This window comes from Podarcis pityusensis (genome assembly GCF_964106645.2).
Source record: "Podarcis pityusensis genome assembly, chromosome: 2".
In the NCBI taxonomy this organism is placed as follows: domain Eukaryota; kingdom Metazoa; phylum Chordata; class Lepidosauria; order Squamata; family Lacertidae; genus Podarcis; species Podarcis pityusensis.
Genome location: NC_138029.1, coordinates 108899652 through 108918812, shown reverse-complemented (window position 1 = coordinate 108918812; position 19161 = coordinate 108899652). Strand labels below are relative to the sequence as shown.

General features: G+C 43.2%; 1 protein-coding gene across 8 annotated transcripts in view; it reads right to left on the bottom strand.

Annotated features, from left to right (window-relative positions):
- LOC308469934 (olfactory receptor 2Z1-like) overlaps positions 1–9455 on the bottom strand; it is a 29038-nt gene extending 19583 nt beyond the window's left edge. The window contains exons 1-4 of one of the 8 annotated variants that reach the window (XR_013982157.1): positions 9069–9455; positions 5630–7973; positions 5205–5296; positions 4075–4149 (exon numbers count right to left, since the gene is read on the bottom strand). Coding sequence is in view for 3 of the 8 variants with exons in the window: in XM_080993053.1 (XP_080849179.1) it covers positions 5191–5313 (123 nt within the window). In the remaining 5 variants the exon portion in view is untranslated. The other 7 variants (XM_080993055.1, XR_013982155.1, XR_013982156.1 and 4 more) reach the window with 7 other exon arrangements.
- Positions 9456–19161: the final 9706 nt, after the last annotated feature.

The following is a 19161-nucleotide window of genomic DNA, read 5'->3' as shown; positions in this document are numbered from 1 at the left end:
TGTAACAACAAAAAAAGAGCATTGGTGCTGTTGGAATTCCACAGGTACCAAGACAGGAGATGTGATTCAGGCAGTGTCTATTGACCCAGAGTCCTCCTATGGGTGCAGCTCTGAGGCATATGGCCAAGAAGCTCTGGTCTGGACTCAAAGCCAGTGGCGGGATTGGTAGAGTGGAAAGTAGGGAGACGGAGGGTAGCAGAACCAGAGACAATGATAGGCAGAGCCAACTCATTCTCATTCTGTCCCCATCTCCCTCCTCTCTGGTGAATTTCACAAGGACAACACAGAGCCTAAAGAGCAGGATGTTGCCACTGGCCTGGAAGAAGTAGCAAAACTGGCAGGTTCGATCTGACTGAGGACTGACTGAGGTTGGCAGAGCAGCCCTCGTGAACCAGCCTCCACACAACATATGCATGAAGCTATTGTGCGTACAAGTTCTGTGTGGTACCTTTTAGGCTCCACTCCCATCTGGGGACCATCCCCAAGGAATTTAGTGGGGCTTACTTCTGAGTAATGTGTGGCTATTGTGACATTACCTGTCACACTACAAACTGTGACAGGAGGGACTGCTTCTAAGCCAAGGTTAGACATGGCGCTGTGGGTTAAACCACAGAGCCTAGGGCTTGCTGATCAGAAGGTTGGTGGTTCAAATCCCCACGACGGAGTGAGCTCCCGTTGCTCGGTCCCTGCTCCTGCCCACCTAGCAGTTCGAAAGCACATCAAAGTAAAAGTAGATAAATAGGTACCGCTCCGGCGGGAAGGTAAATGGCGTTTTTGTGCGCTGCTCTGGTTCGCCAGAAGCGGCTTAGTCATGCTGGCCACATGACCCGGAAGCTGTACGCCGGCTCCCTCGGCCAATAAAGCAAGATAAGCACCGCAACCCCAGAGTCGGCCATGACTGGACCTAAAGGTCAGGGGTCCCTTCACTTTTACCTTACTTCTGAGTAATGTGTGGCTATTGTTACATTACCTGTCACACGACAAACTGTGACAGGAGGGACTGCTTCTAAGCCAAGGTTAGACACTTTCCGGTTTAGTTAGGCACTAAGTGCTTATACAACAGCAGTGTTTTTGTGACCACGCCTTTGACCACACCCATGTGACCTCCTTGGTTCCACCTTCTTAACTTCCAGTAACAATAGTTCCCTGGGAGACATTCAAAATGTAGTTTTTAGATAAATAAAATATTATATTTTTCCTACATGGTGGGATGAAATGATGTCTTCATTTAGGAAAAGCATCCTAAATATGCTTTAAATATCTGTGAGTGTCTTCAGTGTTTCCTTTAAAGTGTGTATTTTGTGTGTCTTGAATTCTGCTTGTACTGCTCTCTTTCTCTAGCTCTAGCTACTTCTTCAGTCCTCATGGTCCCCTTCCAACTCTACAGTTCTGTGGTTCTATTCATACCCTATGATTCAAGGGGAAAGAATACATGGAATCTCACCATCCCATTAAGAGTGCCCTTCATTCCAGTTCTTTCATGGGCCAGCCATCCCACCTCCTCCCAAACCCATGCAAAAGCACTTTCCTTGGCACAATCCAGAAAACTAATCCATGCTCACCCAAGGATGGGTCCATGCTCACCCAAGGATCAACCAACACAACCACTCTGCATGTGGACCGGCTGTTGTAGCTTATTGAGCAGGTGCAATTTAGGCATGTCAAAGGTCTCCAGTTCTGCTGTGGCACATTTTTAGTGTGGCAAGATGTCAGGAAGCATGTCCGCAAGGACCTTTCCAAAGTTGGAAAGCAAAATAGCCTGGGCTGTACTTGACTAGTGTTGACTTTTTCTGCCTTAAGCTGAACTGCCCAGTGCACCTGGTGACTGAACTATCCCCCCCTTATTTGCCATGAGCACAAGTTTTCTCCACATATGATGTGGGATTTCACAGGTTGTGCACATGGTGGGTGGTTCAGATGAACTGCTCACTGTGTGCAACATGCTACATGGGGTGGGATGAGAAGTGGGAAATGACCATGCTCAAAGCCACCCAACATGTGGCAAGTAGCAGTAATAGGACCGTTTTCTGGCTGGGAGGTGGATTCCAACTTCAGCCACCCCAGCCCCTCTTTACTGCACCTGCTGTTGTGCCTGGGACTAGAAAACTGCTGCCTGTTGAGGTGCCAGAAGGCGAACCCAGCCAGCCTCACCCTGGAAACCAGTTGTTTCTAGACACCCTTGTGTTTGTGGTGGGAGCACATATTCAAGTCATGAATGTGTAATGTGTTGTTTGTGGTGCGCCTTTGCTGTTGCTGTTTTGCATTCTTATAACTGCGGGGTTTAAAGACTGTCTCAAGGCAAATCTAAAAAAAATTAGTATAAACACCGACAACTGGGAAACACTGGCCTGCAAGTGCTCCAATTGGATAGCAGCCTTTACCAAAGGTGTCATGGGCTTTGAAGACACTCAAACTCAGGACGAAAGGGAGAAATGTGCTAAGAGGAAGGCACTCTTGGCAAACCCTCACCATGATCAACTCCTGCCCAGAAACCAATGGACCCACTGTGGAAGGACGTGTGGATCCAGAACTGGCCTCCACAGACACTTACGGACTCATTGTTGAAACTGTGTTTATGAAAGACAATCTTACTCGGCTACAAGAGATCGCTAAAGAAGAAGGTTCTTATTGACTGATTATATTGCACTTTGCTTTAGCATTCCCCCCCCCCCCCCGTTTTGTATTTGTCTGTTCACTGCCTTGGGGGCCTTGGTCAAAGAGTGGTATAGATATAAACATGAAGTACCCATCTGGTCCATTGGAGAATGGCTGTGGGTTTTTCCAGTCTGTGGCTAGATCTCATGCTTCAAGGCTGAATCTTGTTGAGCATCACTTATTTTGGATCTGTCTGCTATTAGGCATGGTGTTGATTCTACTTTATTTCTCATTCACTGCCACCCCAGGACCTAGGCAGCCATTTTTTTCTAGTGTTGGGAAATGCTTATAAAATCTGTACTATCAAGAGCCATCGCTCAATAAAAGCCTTACCAAAGCAAAAACAAAACCACTTACCTTCATGTGCACATTTCTGGATATATAGAAGAGACAGGAGCTCACCCCATCACGCAGATTTGAACTGCCGACCTTCTGATCGGCAAGCACAAGAGGCTCAGTGGTTTAGACCGCAGCACCATCACTTTATCCCAGCTTCTGCCAACCTAGCAGTTCAAAAGCACACCAGTGCAAGTAGATAAATAGGTACCACTGTGGCAGGAAGGTAAACAGCATTTCCGTCCTCTCTGGCACTCGTCATGGTGTTCTGTTGCGCCAGAAGCAGTTTAGTCATGCTGGCCACATGATCTGGAAAGCTGTCTGCGGACAAACACCGGCTCACTCAGCCTGAAAGCGAGATGAGTGCCTCACCCCACAGTCACCTTTGACTGGGGTTCTTTACCTTTTTACCTTTTACCTTACCACATAGAAAAGACTTTGGAGGACATTTTGGATGGAGGAGGCAACAACAGCTCTAAATAAAATCCACAAAAAAGCTATACTAATTAATAGAAATACCTTGTAACATCAGGTATCCTGGTTTACTGAAATGAGGATGCTCTTCAAAATAGCAGCATCTCAGTCCTGGAAGCCCTAGGTTGTGTCATCTTAGTTTGTTTTGTTTTGTTTTGTTTTGTTTTCACCCATGATGATTTCAGCCTCTGTCTCAGGGGCTAGGGCTGGAGAGTTCTTCAGAACGCACCAGTTTTAGTTCTCCTGGCAGCATGGTGAAAATCACCTGAGGAAGAACTAAAGAGCAATATTTGCATTCCTCAGGCACTTCAAAGTTTAAAATATCTAGTAAAGTATTCTTGGTGACTTTTGACCTTAGGGAAATTGGTCCCAAGTCCTTAATTAAGAAGTTGTTGATGGAAACATTACTCTAAGGAATTCTGAAAGCTATATGATTGCAGTTCTACCCATTGGTGTTTATGTAGAATCCTCTACATTTACCTTTTCATTTCCAGATCATGAACCTGAAGTGGTATTTGTGCATTTGCTGTGTTACCCAGGGGTACCCCCCATTTTCAGCCATCCTCAAACTGACCTGTCCTTTTGAACCTATTGATTTGGTTGCCTCACCTCAAGAAGGATATTGTAGAGTTGGGAAAGTTTCAGAAAGGGCAACCGAAGTGATCAAGGGGCTGGAGCAACTCCCTGGTGAGGAAAAGTTGCAGAATTTGAGACTTTCTAGTTTAGAGAAAAGTCAAGTAGGAGATGACATGATGGAAATTTATAAAATTATTAGGCATGACGTTAAAGATATACACATATTTTTTACATACGTCCTGACTCCACACAAAAGATTCCATTCCTCTAAAGAGTGTATGTTGGATCTATCTAGGTTTGTTGGACTTCATCACCCATCATCCTGACCCAGCTGGCTGAAGCTGATGGGAGCTGGAGTCTAACAACATCTGGAAGGCTACAGGTTCCCCACATCTCATTTGGAAAATAGTTAATGTTCTTACCAATCCACTCATATTCCAGAAACCATGCAAATTGCCAAAATAATTTTTTGGGGGGGAGGGGGGATTATAGGGACAGAACTACCCAAACTGTATAGAAATTTATTCATGTATACAACTATAGTGGCAAGAATGTTATTTGCCCAAAAATGGAAAGAAGAAGTACCAGTGAAAGAAGAATGGATACAAAAACTTATGGAATACGCAGAAATGGCGAAATTTACCAGAAAAATAAGAAATCAAAATAACAAACTTTTTATAAAAGAATGGAAATGGTTTATTGAATATTTTCAAACAAACTGTAAACAGATAAGAACATTGGCAGGACTATTGTAATAACCTGCAGTTTTATACGTTTAAAGTAGATGAGTAAATGATTAAGTTAATTTGGAATATGCAGAAAATAAAAAAATAAATTTAAGGAACCGCAAAAAGAGAGGGAAGGAAGTCAAGTTTTCGAAGTGTTTAAATGATTGTAAAATTATTGAAATGTATAAAACTGAAAATCATAAATAATTTTTTTTAAAAAAAAACACACACCAAATATGCAAATTGTATTTTGAGGCTCTTGTCTTAACTTGTCTGCAGGAAAGCTGGTGTATATTCCCACTTATTGTGCTCGATTAAATTTAGTCTTCCTTTATCTTAGATAAATCTAAGAACAAGATCTTTACATGGCCCTTAGTGTCCAGTTCATACAACATAACACAATACCCATATTTAAGATTACCCCTGCTCCACAACTCTTCAAGGTTGGCTGTTGCTTCTGGAAACTGCCTTTCTGCTCTTCTGCTTGGGTCCTCCTCGTGGGATTTCCATAGATATAAGGTTGGCCACTGTGAGAACTTGACATTAGGCTATATGAGCCATTGGCCTGATGCAACAGGCTCTTCTTATGGTCTTTGTTGTGGTTTTATGCTCTCTATTTACTGCTGAATCAGAGCAAGCATCCATTGGGCTTTATCCGCATTGACTTTTGCTCTGATGTAGCACTAAAGGGTGAGTTTCTGGAGGGAAGTGCCAGGGCAAAGGAGAAACCGCTTCAACCCATGCCTGGAAAGGATGGTGTTTCCATGGGTGCCGTTTGCCCGTTCTTTTGGAAATGTCTGTACAGGGGAAGAGAAAGAGTTAATAGGTAGACTAATAGAAAAGCCAGAGGCGGAGCCTACCTGTTTTTAAAAGGGCTTAGCCAGAGGTTTAGACAGTTGGGAAGGAGCGGTTGGGAAAGCAGTTGGCAGACAGTTGGAAATAGAGAGACAGTTAGTACAATTGGTTCTTGTGTGAGGGGAGGTAGAAGAGTTAGAGACAGGATAAAATAAGACTAGGAGGGTAAAAGGGTTAACAGTGTTTCGAATGCAATTAAAGTTTATTTTGTGCTTGCAATAAACTACAATCTTCGTGGTTAACTTGAGAACTGACCGAGACTAAGTGATTTACCAGGGAGGACCTGGTTGGTGGCAGCGGATTAGTGGTGTACGGGTCAATAGTCCGTGAGCCGACCGGGGGCTCCGTACGAACGCCACACCATGAAATAGGGTCTCAGCTTCCTAAACACTTTTCAGGCAGTGTGTGAAAAGTTCCACTGTAGATAGGACAATGACACAATGTAGAACTTATCTGGAGTACTGCCATTAAAACTTGAAAGGGTAATGAAAGGGTACGACTTTCTTTCTAGATAGCTGGGGTGTGGGGTTGCACTAGGAACAATCATCATGGAAATATATACCCATAAATGCTAATAAAGTTTTAGTCCCTGTATGTAGAGCAGGTCATCTACGATTATGATTGCTGTGTTTTTAATTGTGTTTACTGATAGAAAACATAGGTGCATAGTTAATTATTCTTATTGTTTTGCAATTTCCAATGTAGCCTTATGAGGCTTTGCCCTCGGGTGGGAAAAAGTATTGCACCTGGGAGAGGGAAATGGGAGTCAACAGACACTCAAGGAATAGTTTCGGAGAAAAAGCTTTATTTCTACCATCCATGAACTGGTAGAAGGAGCAAGTGTGATAACTCACAAACAAGCACGGGTTCACAGTCATTTGCACAGAGCATATATTCCCCTTCCAGTTCCCTCCCCTTTCTCCTCCTCTTCAGGAGTCCTGCCCCATGTTGGGTTTCCTGAGCATGAACAGAAAGCTCTTGTCTTGGGACTCTTTTTGGACTCTTGGCACCCTTCCCAGGAAAGGGGGATGAGAAGCCTTGCGTTCAGCATGTTCAAGATGTTACAACCGAATGAGATAAGATTCAGTTCCCAGGCCTGCTTATGCTTGGCACTGACAAGAGTCTATTCATTAGCCTTTTTGAAGCTCCCTTGTACTGATAAAAGTAACATTTTGCCTATGCACAGCATCTTGTGAGAAAAGCAGAGGAAAGCTTTAGCTGTCGATTTTTAGAAGAGAGAAACAGAATTTTGGACAGTTTTGAGGCCTGGGGTGATTATTGAGGCCTGGGGTGATTTCACAGACAGGATTTGGGTATCCTGTCCCTTCACCAAAACTCCAAATATCAACATGATCCAGAAGGGCTCTTCCAATATTTTTACGGAAGTACTTTCAGTTTCCTGAATAGTTTCCCTAATGCTGCTAGTACATCCCGATTTCTCAGGCTGTATATAAAAGGATTCACAGTCGAGGTGACAATTGTGCACAATGCAGCAAAAATCTGGTTCCTCTCTGCTGAGTAGGAGGAGGCTGGCCTTAGGTGCCGCAAGATGGCCGACCCATAGAAGATGGCTACCACACACAAGTGTGACGAACAGGTGCCCAGTGCTTTGTGGCTTCTTTCCGCTGCACGCTTAGCCCTCAGAATCTGCAGAAGGATGGATACGTAGGAGGCCACAATGATGGAGAAGGGGAACAGAAGCAATAAATGGCTACCAATTAATAACGACACTGTTTCAAAGATAGATGTATCTGAACAGGACAACTTTATCAGGACGTGGAACTCACAGAAAAAATGGTTTATCACGTTTGATCCACAGTATGAAAGAGTTAGTAAATAAATCGCTTTCATCAATGCATAATGGAAAGATGAAATCCACACACTGGCTGACATGACTAAGCATAATTTTCTTCTCATGAGAACTGCATATTGCAGAGGGCGGCAAATGGCCACATACCTGTCATATGACATGACAGCCAACAGGAGGCACTCTGCTCCTCCTATGTTCAGAACAAGGAAAATCTGGGCCACACATCCAACAAGAGAAATTGTTTTGGACTCTGTTACAAAAGCCATTACTGTTCTGGGAACAATGACGAGGACTTGGCACATATCCATGAAGGACAACTGACTGAGGAAAAAATACATTGGAGTCTGAAGACTTGAGTCCACCTGGATCACAGCCAGGAGGAGACTATTTCCCAGCAAAGCAACCATGGACATCGATAGGAAGACAGCAAACGAAATAGTTGATAGCTTTGTTTGGCTTAGAATGCCCAGGAGAACAAACTCTGTCTGTGATGTTCCATTTCCATGTCCCATTTCTCGTTTCATCTGACCTCCTGAGATCTGAAAATGCAAGGAGACAATTGGAAGAGAAACAAAGCCACAAAATCTTAGACGTTTCTACATATTCTTTTCTTTTATCGAATGGCTAATTCACTGAGCATCAACAAATGGACAGCTTCTCTACACACACACACCCAATAAAACCCCAACTGAATTATTATTTTTTAAACATAATTGAATGAAATTTATGTAGGAAATATCTTTGCTAATTGCGGTCACCTTTATAGAAAAAGTATATACTCAGAGAAGGCCCACTTAAGGGCCATTGATTTCAGAGGATTGTAGCCAATGAGGTTGTACCTGAAAAAGCGTCTTCACCCCCATCGTTCTGCCCAGACGCTGAGGTCCAGTGCCGAGGGCCTTATGGTGGTTCCCTCATTGCGAGAAGCAAAGCTACAGGGAACCAGGCAGAGGGCCTTCTCAGTAGTGGCACCCGCCCTGTGGAACGCCCTCCCATCAGATGTCAAAGAGATAAACAACTACCTGACATTCAGAAGACATCTTAAGGCAGCCCTGTTCAGGGAAGTTTTTAATGTATGACATATTAGTGTATTTTTGGTCTTTGTGGAAGCTGCCCAGAGTGGCTGGGGAAACCATTATTATTATTATTATTATTATTATTTTATTATTATTATTATTATTATTATTATTATTATTATTATTATTATCATCCTGATTGTGCAAGGAGTTCCACCTGTGCAACAGGATTTCCTCTCCCTCTCCCCTCATTGTGTTCTGTTCTGGGTTCCCTACCCAACCTTCTGGAATTCATCTGGGAGGCCATGCAGAGAGGAAGTCTTGTGCTGGCAAAAGTCTGGCATAAGAACGCCATTTCAAGGAGATCAAGTCAGATTTCGCTGAACCAATATACAAACCGAGTTACCTTTCAAAATGCAAACTTCTCCAAATTTGGGGCTATTGTTCCTCAGCCAACCAAGACGCACACAAAAATGTGTATATTATGGGAAGCTGACCCACTCGCCACAATTATTGGCAGGTGGTGTTGCTCCTTTGCCTTGCAACTGGCACCCCCTGCTCACTTGTCAGAAGCAGCCAATGAGCAAGCAGGCAGTGACAGCTTCTCCCCCTCCTCACCTCTGTTGTAGTTTGGGTAGTCATTCCTTCTGGGGTGGCAGAGCAAGAGGAAAGCAAGCAAGCAGTTTGCAGATATGAACAGGAGGCATCAATAGCCCCTTCAGCTGGGATGAGGGGCCTTGGCCCAGCCCAGTCAACCTTCAACACCAGCTTTGCCTTGACCAAAACCATCAGGAGGCTGCTTGCTTGTTCCACATTTCACAGTCAGCTCAGTTTTATCTCCTGGTACGAAACTCAAAGGAAAAGCTCCTTCACGATTTATATGGGTAGATAAAGGAAGAATACTTGAATAACTGGGGACCTGCTATAGTTAAACAAAGTCTAAGCTGGACTTAAAACAGGCACAGATAGTGAAAATTCAGAAAGATGGGGAATGAAGAGAAATTAGGGGAAGTATGTTATTGTGGGAGGCAGGTGGCGCTGGGGGTTAAACCACAGAGCCTAGGGCTTGCCGAGCAGAAGGACGCGGTTTGAATCCCCACGACGGGGTGAGCTCCCATTGCTCAGCCCTGCTCCTGCCAACCTAGCAGTTCGAAAGCACATCAAAAGTGCAAGTAGATAAATAGGTACTGCTCCGGCAGGAAGGTAAACAGCGTTTCCGTGCGCTGCTCTGGTTCGCCAGAAGCAGCTTAGTCATGCTGGCCACATGACCTGGAAGCTGTACGCCGGCTCCCTCGACCAATAAAGCGAGATGAGCCCCGCAACCCCAGAGTCGGCTACAACTGGAAATAACGATCAGGGGTCCCTTTACCTTTACCTATGTTATTGTGAGCAGCAAAGGAAGGAGAGAAAAGAAACACCAGGAAGGGGTTGGGAAGCCAACATTTGAATTTCTTTTAAATTTGAATTAATTTGCTTTTAATTTGTTGTTTTTATAAAAATCAACAAAAAATAATTGACAAATTTTAAAAAAGGAAAAGCTCATTCATACATTCTTCTTTTGAAGAAGATATAAAGCTAGGCTTGCTATCCTAACACTTAACTTTAAATTCCATCAAACTTACTCCTGGGTAGACATGTTAGTAACTAGCTGCTATTTTTAGAGAGAAAAAGATCTTGAACTTCTGCAAACAGTAGTCTTGTATTCCCTTGGCATCACATAATTTCTTCTCCTGCACAAGGTGAATGGCAGAAGGAAAACATCTTTAATTGCCTAATAAATGTGAATGTTCGCAAAACAAAGGTATAAACACAGCATTTGAGCTATAATACCATGTACATTTACCCGAGAGTAGGGATAGAGGAGGAATTAGATTTTGTTTGCATTTTAAACTACCTAATGCAGACTTTCTGAAACAATATGTGAACCAAAGCACACCTATCTGTCAAAATTCACATGTCTTTGAATTTTGCAGAGCATCCTCCCCCCCCCCCCCCAACACCTGAATCATATCTCAAATGGCATATTTTAAAGGGAAATTGCCCTAAAATGCATATTGGTTTAAATAGTATAGAAAAAGCATTATACTGGGGAAATTGTTTGCACAAATGTGTGTATTAGTCAAAACCAGTGCTTTTTTCTGGGGGTACGCATACCCCTAAACATTTTGTGAATTTAAGTTTGGCCTCATTGAGGGGCAGTATTTCAATAGGAGTAGGAAAATGAGACTACCCCTAAACCTTTTTTGGGGGGGGGTGCAAAAATCTGGAGAAATTTGTACTAAAATGCTGATGAATTTTCAGGAGGAGGTATTGTAACAAATTGCTACATAAATGTGGAGAACTGAATTTTAAACTGGGAAAACGAGAAACTTTGAGATCCAAAAGCAACAGATTTGCCCTTTCCTACCTGGGAGTAAGCTCCATTGAACCTAGTGGGGCCCACCTCTGAGTAAACATGTCTAGGACTTCACTGTCATCACTGCCCAACTCATTCTTGCTTTCAGGTTCTCAAAACGCTGGTGCATGAATGAAAGGATTTACATCAAGTAAATAAGATTCTGATATGCATTGGAATGTCCCAATAATTGTCAATGAATTGAAATAATACACTGAATGTTGCATTTGTAACATCACAAAAGGTTTATTATCCCAATAATGTTGACAGAATACATGCAAGATGAAAATAATTCCAAGGAAGGTTTAGGGAAGAAACCCATTTAGAGGAAACAGAAGTAAAACACTTGTCTAAGTCAGGGGTCAGCAAACTTTTTCAGCAGGGGGCCGGTCCACTGTCCCTCAGACCTTGCATATTTTGAAGAGAGAAAAAAAGAACGAATTCCTATGCCCCACAAATAACCCAGAGATGCATTTTAAATAAAAGGACACATTCTACTCATGTAAAAACACGCTGATTCCCGGATTATCTGCGGGTCAGATTTAGAAGGCGATTGGGACGGATCCAGCCCCTGGGCCTTAGTTTGCCTACCCGTGGTCTAAGTGATCTTTTTTGCTGCTGTGTTCTGGAGTGTTGGATCAAATATTTACCTGTATCACTGTGAATCCTGAGTATTGCACTGAGATGACCCAGTATCACCACAGCTCCTCAGAAAGTGGTCTCTGATCTTTGCATCGGTGTAACTTCAAAACGATCTACAGCCCTGCTCTGGTATGATGGTTGAACTCTTCTATTCATTGCTTTGCTGTGAGGGGCACTTTAAGCTGGTTTAAAAAGTGAAACTCTGCCTGCATCACCCAAGGGAAGACTGTCCCAAGACTTTAATTAACGTGGATTACAGCACAAGCAAAATGTACTTGAATAATTTTTCATTAGCAGGTGCTTGGCAACTTAGTGCTTCTCTGCTTTTGCATATGGATATCACTTGCTGCGGGTTGCGCTGTGGTCTAAACCACTGAGCCTCTTGGGCTTGCCGGTCAGAAGGTCAGCGGTTCGAATCCCCGCAATGGGGCGAGCTCCATTTGCTCTGTCTCAGCTCCTGCCAACCTAGCAGTTCAAAAGCATGCAAGTAGGAAAATAGCTACCACTGCAGGGAAAGATAAACGGTGTTTCTGTGCGCTCTGGTTTCCGTCACAGTGTTCCAATGCACCAAAAGTGGTTTAGTCCTGCTGGCCACGTGACCTGGAAAGCTGTCTGTGGACAAACGCCGGCTTCCTCGGCCTGAAAGTGAGATGTAAACTCGAAACCCGTAGTCGCCTTTGACTGGACTTAATTGTCCAGGGGTCCTTTACCTTTTACCTAAAGGAAACAGGACGCAGGCTTAAGAGACAAAATTGTGTAAAGGTATAGAATACTTCCAGGCATATTAAGATGTTGGAGGCTGAGCTTTCCCTGGAACTCATGGTAGGAGAAAATCCAAAGTCTATTTGCTACTAAATTCCAATGGAGGCCCCACTGTTTCCAGGATCTCCATTGCAAAATTCAGCTTTCATCAATAACAACTTTGTATTGATTCTATCACTTCTGCATCCAGGGCATTGCTATTACTAAGAGAAATGTTTCTGAGGTCTTAATTACAAATATCTCTCTCTCTAGGCAGAAATGGATAAATAATACTCAGGATACTTTACATCCAATTAGTAAGACTTACACACCTGTGAAAGAACATGGCCCAAACTCAAGTCAGTACCCAAATCTAATTGCATCACTTGTTGAGTTTGTTCTGACTTTAATTTTCTGCAGTGTGAACTTAAGTCATTCTCCAAGGCTGTAAGTTGAAAAAGTAAATAAAAAGTTAACCCTTAATTGCTGAACCTTTCAATAATGATATATCCATGATATGTTTTAGACATAACGTAGAAATTTGTAATTAAGTGTAGAAGTTTTGGATTTACTCAGTCCTCCCTACAATAGCAAATGAGTTTTACGTATGAATACAGGAAACTGCCATAAAGTAAACCCCAAACAAGGAGCTCTCCCCCCCCACTTGCTCATTTCTATATTATTATAATAATTTAATATTTGTACCCTGCCCATCTGACTGAGTTGCCCCAGCCACTCTGGACGGCATTTCTGAACTTCTGTCATTAACATATACACTTATTTCTCTTTCTCACCCACCTAGAATCACAGAATTGTAGAGTTGGAAAGTATCCCTTGGGTCATCGAATCCAACCCCTGCAATGCAGAAGTCACAGTTAAGAATTCCTGACAGATGGCCATCCAACCTCTGCTTAAATACCTCTAATGAAGTAGACTCCACTACCTGCCAATGTAGTCCATTTCACTGTTAAACAGCTCTTACTGTCAGAAAGTTCTCCTTTCTTGTAATTCAAATCCATTGGTTTGGGTCCTGCCCTCTGGAGCAGCAGAAAACAAGCTTGCTCCATCTTCCATGTGACAGATATCACCTCTCAATCTCTCTGCTCCAGGCTAAACAGACCCAACTCCCTCAACCATTCATCATAAGGCTTAGTTTCCAGACCCTTTGATCATCTTGGTCGGCCTCCTCTGAACACTTTCCACATTGTTGAAATCCGTCTTAAATTGTGGCGGTCAGAAAAGGACACAGGACTCCAGGTGTGGTCTGACCAAGGCAGAATAGAGTGGGACTTTTACTTCCCTCGATCTGGACACTATACTTCTTTTTCCCCAGACATCTTTATTGAAAAGTACATAATTATATGTGCACTAAACGTGGTGAGTCGTAAATAAAAGAGAGAGAAAGAAAAAGAGAAACAGCACCCATGTAGAAGGGAAAGTAAAGAGGGGGAGGGGGAGAACCCCAAAACTGTATACAGTGGTACCTCAGGTTAAGTACTTAATTCGTTCCGGAGGTCCGTACTTAACCTGAAACTGTTCTTAATCTGAAGCACCACTTTAGCTAATGAGGCCTCCTGCTGCTGCCGTGCCGCCGGAGCACAATTTCTGTTCTCATCCTGAAGCAAAGTTCTTAACCTGAAACACTATTTCTGGGTTAGCGGAGTCTGTAACCTGAAGCGTATGTAACCTGAAGCATATGTAACCCGAGGTACCACTGTACTTTACAAAGTTGTTCTTGTACTTCACTAGATCTTAACCTATTAATGTATTTGTAAGAATGGATTCCAAATATCATTGAATTTGTCCATGGCAAGTCTGCATTTATATGCAAGTTCCTCATATGTTGCGAGTTTGTATAAGTCTTCAATCCAATCGAAGAAGGGAGACACATTTTTATTTTTCCAAATCCTCAGTATCAGTCTTTGTGCCGTAGTAAGGGCATGGAGAGTCCACTCATATTGTCCTTTTGGAAGGTTCCATGTGCTGGGCATATAATTCAAAAGGATATTTTGCTCTGTAAATGTAAGGTTGTTCTGTACGGTTCTATTGATAGTTTCGGTTACGTTCTGCCAAAAATCTTTCAATATAGGACAATGAAAAAACATGTGTTTTAGAGAAGCATTATCCCTATTGTATCTTCAACAGTTAGATACCTTAGACAGCCCTTTTTTAAACAAACGTAATGGGGTCCAGTATATTCTAAATATTATTTTTTGTTGTATGAGCCTCAATTTAAGGTCCAGAGATGCCCTTGTTATAGTACTTAAAACAGTTTCCCACTGTGTGGTCGAAACTGAGATCAACCCCAGAGTCGTCCGCGACTGAACTTAACAGTCAGGGGTCCCTTTACCTTTATGCAAATATGAAATTGGTATTGTTTAAACGGTTAAACCAACAAGTTATTTCCTATTAAAATCAACTCCAATTTGGACGAGCGCAGGTGGCACTGTGGGTTAAACCACAGAGCCTAGGACTTGCCGATCAGCCTAGGACTTGCCGATCAGAAAACACAGACTCACTTAGAGACTTATCTTTACTGGCTTGTGGTTAGAATGCCCAAAAACAGAGCAGATTGCTGTTGGACTATGGTTTATCGGGACACCTCAGCAAGCTTGGGCAGGGTATATCTCATGCGTGCCTAAGGGGTGGTTGGGATGTGGCTTTATCACTTGAGTAGATGTGTGAAAGCATAGGAACACACCGCCTTATTTGAGTAAAAGTAATTAGGAGTGATAAGGGACGCAGGTGGCGCTGGGGGTTAAACCACAGAGCCTAGGACTTGCCGATCAGAAGGTCAGCGGTTCAAATCCCCGCGATGGGGTGAGCTCCCGTTGCTTGGTCCCTGCTCCTGCCCACCTAGCAGAATATCATCTGCAAACATTACCAATTTGTAGTCAAGTGAGTTATGAATTACACCAAAGATTTCCTTATGCTGTCTAATAGTGTGGGGTCTCAGAAACGTTTCTTTATTCTGTTTGTATATGGCATAACTAACGCCATCTTGCGTCTGTACAAATTGCTTGCTGAATTAATCCTGTGTGCTTTTAAAAGAATGCCGGCAAAGGAACTTAGTGTGAAGTCTCAGACCTCCTTTGAAGCTTCTCTCTGTTTTTGTATCAACCACAGTACACACCAGGGGTTTCAAACAGATATTAAAAAGGCGAAAGTGGGCTCTATACTTATGATGATGGAACCTAGAATTACAATAGTATTTTTTGCCCCTGTACCACACTGTTTACTCGTTCCGGAGGTCTGTACTTAACCTGAAACTGTTCTTAACCTGAAGCACCACTTTAGCTAATGGGGCCTCCTGCTGCTGCTGCGCCGCCGGAGCACAATTTCTGTTCTCATCCTGAAGCAAAGTTCTTAACCTGAAGCACTATTTCTGGGTTAGTGGAGTCTGTAACCTGAAGCGTATGTAACCCGAGGTACCACTGTACTCTCATTTTCCTGCTCATATTGAAATACTGCCCCTCAATGAGGCCAAACTTAGATTCACAAAATGTTTAGGGGTATGCATACCCCTGTGTACCCTCCCCCCCAGAAAAAGCGCTGGATGGACACATCAGCTGGTGTTTAGGTCTGAAGAGGCAATGGGAATGAAACAATTTCCTGGGGTATATTCCTTGTTATTTCCTGGGGTATATTTTACAATCTCCAGGGTTGGCAAATTCTAATTTTTGTGGAAATGGGGGGCAGGGTTTGGATTTTTATTAATTGTTCACATATGTATGAAATAAAATAGCGGGTCTTAATCTGTTTTCAGCCTATTGTTTTCAAATGCCTTACATTTTTGCTAAGTTTTCCTAAGGATAATATTTTTTTTTATCTTTTTTTGTAAAAGACTTTGAGGTGTTTTGGGGGTTGTTGTTTTTTAAAACAATCAAGGGGTGCATAACTTTTATGAAATAATAAAATAAAATACTTGTTTCTAGACTGCCCTCCCTCCATAGCTGTCAACTTTCCCCTTTTTTAAAGGGAAATTCCCTTATTCCAAATAGGATTCCTCGCAAGAAAAGGGAAAAGTTGACAGCTATGCCTACCTCCCGTGGTAGCCTGGGGTACTTTACATTGTTGTTGTTGTTTAGTCGTTTAGTCGTGTCTGACTCTGACTCTTTGTGACCCCATGGACCAGAGCACGCCAGGCACTCCTGTCTTCCACTGCCTCCCGCAGTTTGGTCACACTCATGTTGGTAGCTTCGAGAACACCGTCCAACCATCTTGTCCTCTGCCGTCCCCTTCTCCTTGTGCCCTCCATCTTTCCCAACATCAAGGCCTTTTCCAGGGAGTCTTCTCTTCTCATGAGGTGGCCAAAATATTGGAGCCTCAGCTTCAGGATCTGTCCTTCCAGTGAGCACTCAGGGCTGATTTCCTTCAGAATGGATACGTTTGATCTTCTTGCAGTCCATTGGACTCTCAAGAGTCTCCTCCAGCACCATAATTCAAAAGCATCAATTCTTCGGCGATCAGCCTTCTTTATGGTCCAGCTCTCACTTCCATACATCACTCCTGGGAAAACCATAGCTTTTACTATACGGACCTTTGTTGGCAAGGTGATGTCTCTGCTTTTTAAGATGCTGTCTAGGTTTGTCATCGCCTTTCTCCCAAGAAGCAGGCGTCTTTTAATTTCGTGGCTGCTGCCACCATCTGCAGTGATCATGGAGCCCAAGAAAGTAAAATCTCTCCCTGCCTCAGTCACAGAAATGACAGCTAAAGTGGGACCTCGAGTTACAAATGCCTCAGGTTACAAATGCTTCAGGTTACAGACTCCTCTGAGTAGGGCTGCGATCTCCTTACACACCAAGATTTTCGAACGCCACCCTGCACGCTGGATGCTCTCCATGAGGCTTCTTCCGCGATTGGCTGAATGCGGGACCAATCGGAAGCTTCCTTTACGTTCCAGAGGCGCTACCTGGATTCGCTCCTTTGCTGGGGCAAGTCCTACGGCGCCTGCGCATTTCGTTCTCGTGGGGCTGATGGCGAGAAGCAAGTGGCCACTTGCAAGATGCATCTGCAGGCAGCGCTGGGCAAGACCTGAAGACTCTGGAGATCCTCTGATCGTGGGATCGCGCTGAGTTTTAGCATTATCATCGTGGGCACGTGTCTGCTTAGAAGACCTGCTAAGCCCCTCAGGGTGAAGTAGGACTTGACTCCCACCTAAGTGTGCAAGGATTGCAGCCTTAGCTCTGTCGGGGAATCAAAATTAGGGAAATTAGCTGGTGAGCACCATTTTCCCCAAGGAGGGTGGAAAAAAACTTTCTCTCCCCACCCAACCCTATGTAAAAGAAATAAAGCTCCGGGTTCTTTGCATCCGTCCACAAAGGAGGCATCCCGCAGTGCAGACGTAAAATTAGATGCTTGCAGAACTTGCACGAGAAGCGCCGGCGCTTCCTTATCTTTATTCGGAAGAGTTTTTTTAAAAGTGCTCAGGTTTTCTGCAGAAGGCAATTTCTCTAGGTAGAAGGGAAACTTCAATGGAGAACCATCGGAAGAGCTGTGCGCGCGCGCGATGCTTGCGGTTTTTGACATGCAGATGAATTTATTTGAGAAGGAGGCACGCTATGCACAGAACTGAAGACTTCCTTGTATTACGAACTACAGAAGGAAATAGTAGTGATAATAGCTAGCTTTCTGACAAACCTACCACAACTTCCCTGGTGGTCTAGTGGTTAGGATTCGGCGCTCTCACCGCCGCGGCCCGGGTTCGATTCCCGGTCAGGGAACACTTCTTTTGAAAAGATTTGCCTTCAAATTCAACTGGATAAACCTTTCGCAAGGTGTTCAATATGCTTGGAAACAGGTTACTTTTGCTTTCAAAAGCTTTGCGTTGGAATGCTCCATTGTAAGTTGTTTAATGAAATAATCCATATTAAATGGGGGGGGGGGATATATGCAGAAACTTCCTGTGTGATTTGACATAATTTTGATATTAGTTCAGTGCTGGAAATCTATCTCACTTTTTTTCCAGATTTTTTTTTTAAAAAATCTTCCTTCAAAAGTAAGGAAATAACATAAAAACGAAATGGGGAGAGGGGATATCCCAGAAACAACATTAATTGCTTATGGTCTGCAAAAAAGGCTTTTTATTTTTTTATTTATTGAAAGATTAATTACTTCCAATTGTACTGTAAGTACACAAGAAGAAATGAGTGAAGATGGTGCTGGCAAAATAAATGAACAAATCTTTTCAAAATTCCATATTCCTCCCATTTCAGTTCCTTCTATGTGGAGAAATGTAAACTTCCCCACTCTGCATCCCTGTATTATAAATTCCAGCCTTGCTGTCCATCAGGTTTCCCCTTCACAGTATAATCGGGAAAGGAAGGAAAAGATATAGGGTACAGAATGGAAAAACAACAACATGGTACTACTGGCACTGGGTCATGATTTTTAATTTTCTTTTGCATTTTTGTCTGCCATCTAGAAATGCTGTTAGATTTTGTTGCACACCACCCCAAGAACCCAGAGATTACAGGAGTTTGAGGCGCTTACCCAGGGTTTGTGTTTCCTTTTGGAATGAGGCACAGCAGAGACGGTGGTGTCTTCATAATCTATGGTTTATTTGCAGATCTATACTACAGAGGGGCTCACAACATTGACACCCTAAGAGGGTCTTGTTTCTTTCATAGCCGTAGCCTTGGATTCAAACAGAAATCAAACCTTGCTTTCAAGCCTTGCTCCGACTCTCCAGCTTACTTCTAGGTCACATCACTTGAAAAACTCTGGCTTTGGTTGTTGTTGTTCTTCTACACATTTTCTGTCTTGCTCAGAGCCCCCCTTGTTCTCCTAATGACCCATTACCCTGGCTTATATTTTAACACTTCCTGGATCCAGCAGTTAGAAGGATCTTGCATCCAGCCTACTTCTTTCTCCCCAAACTCATAGCAATATTTTGACTTGTCCCGATTCAAAACTCCCGTATGTCAAGATACA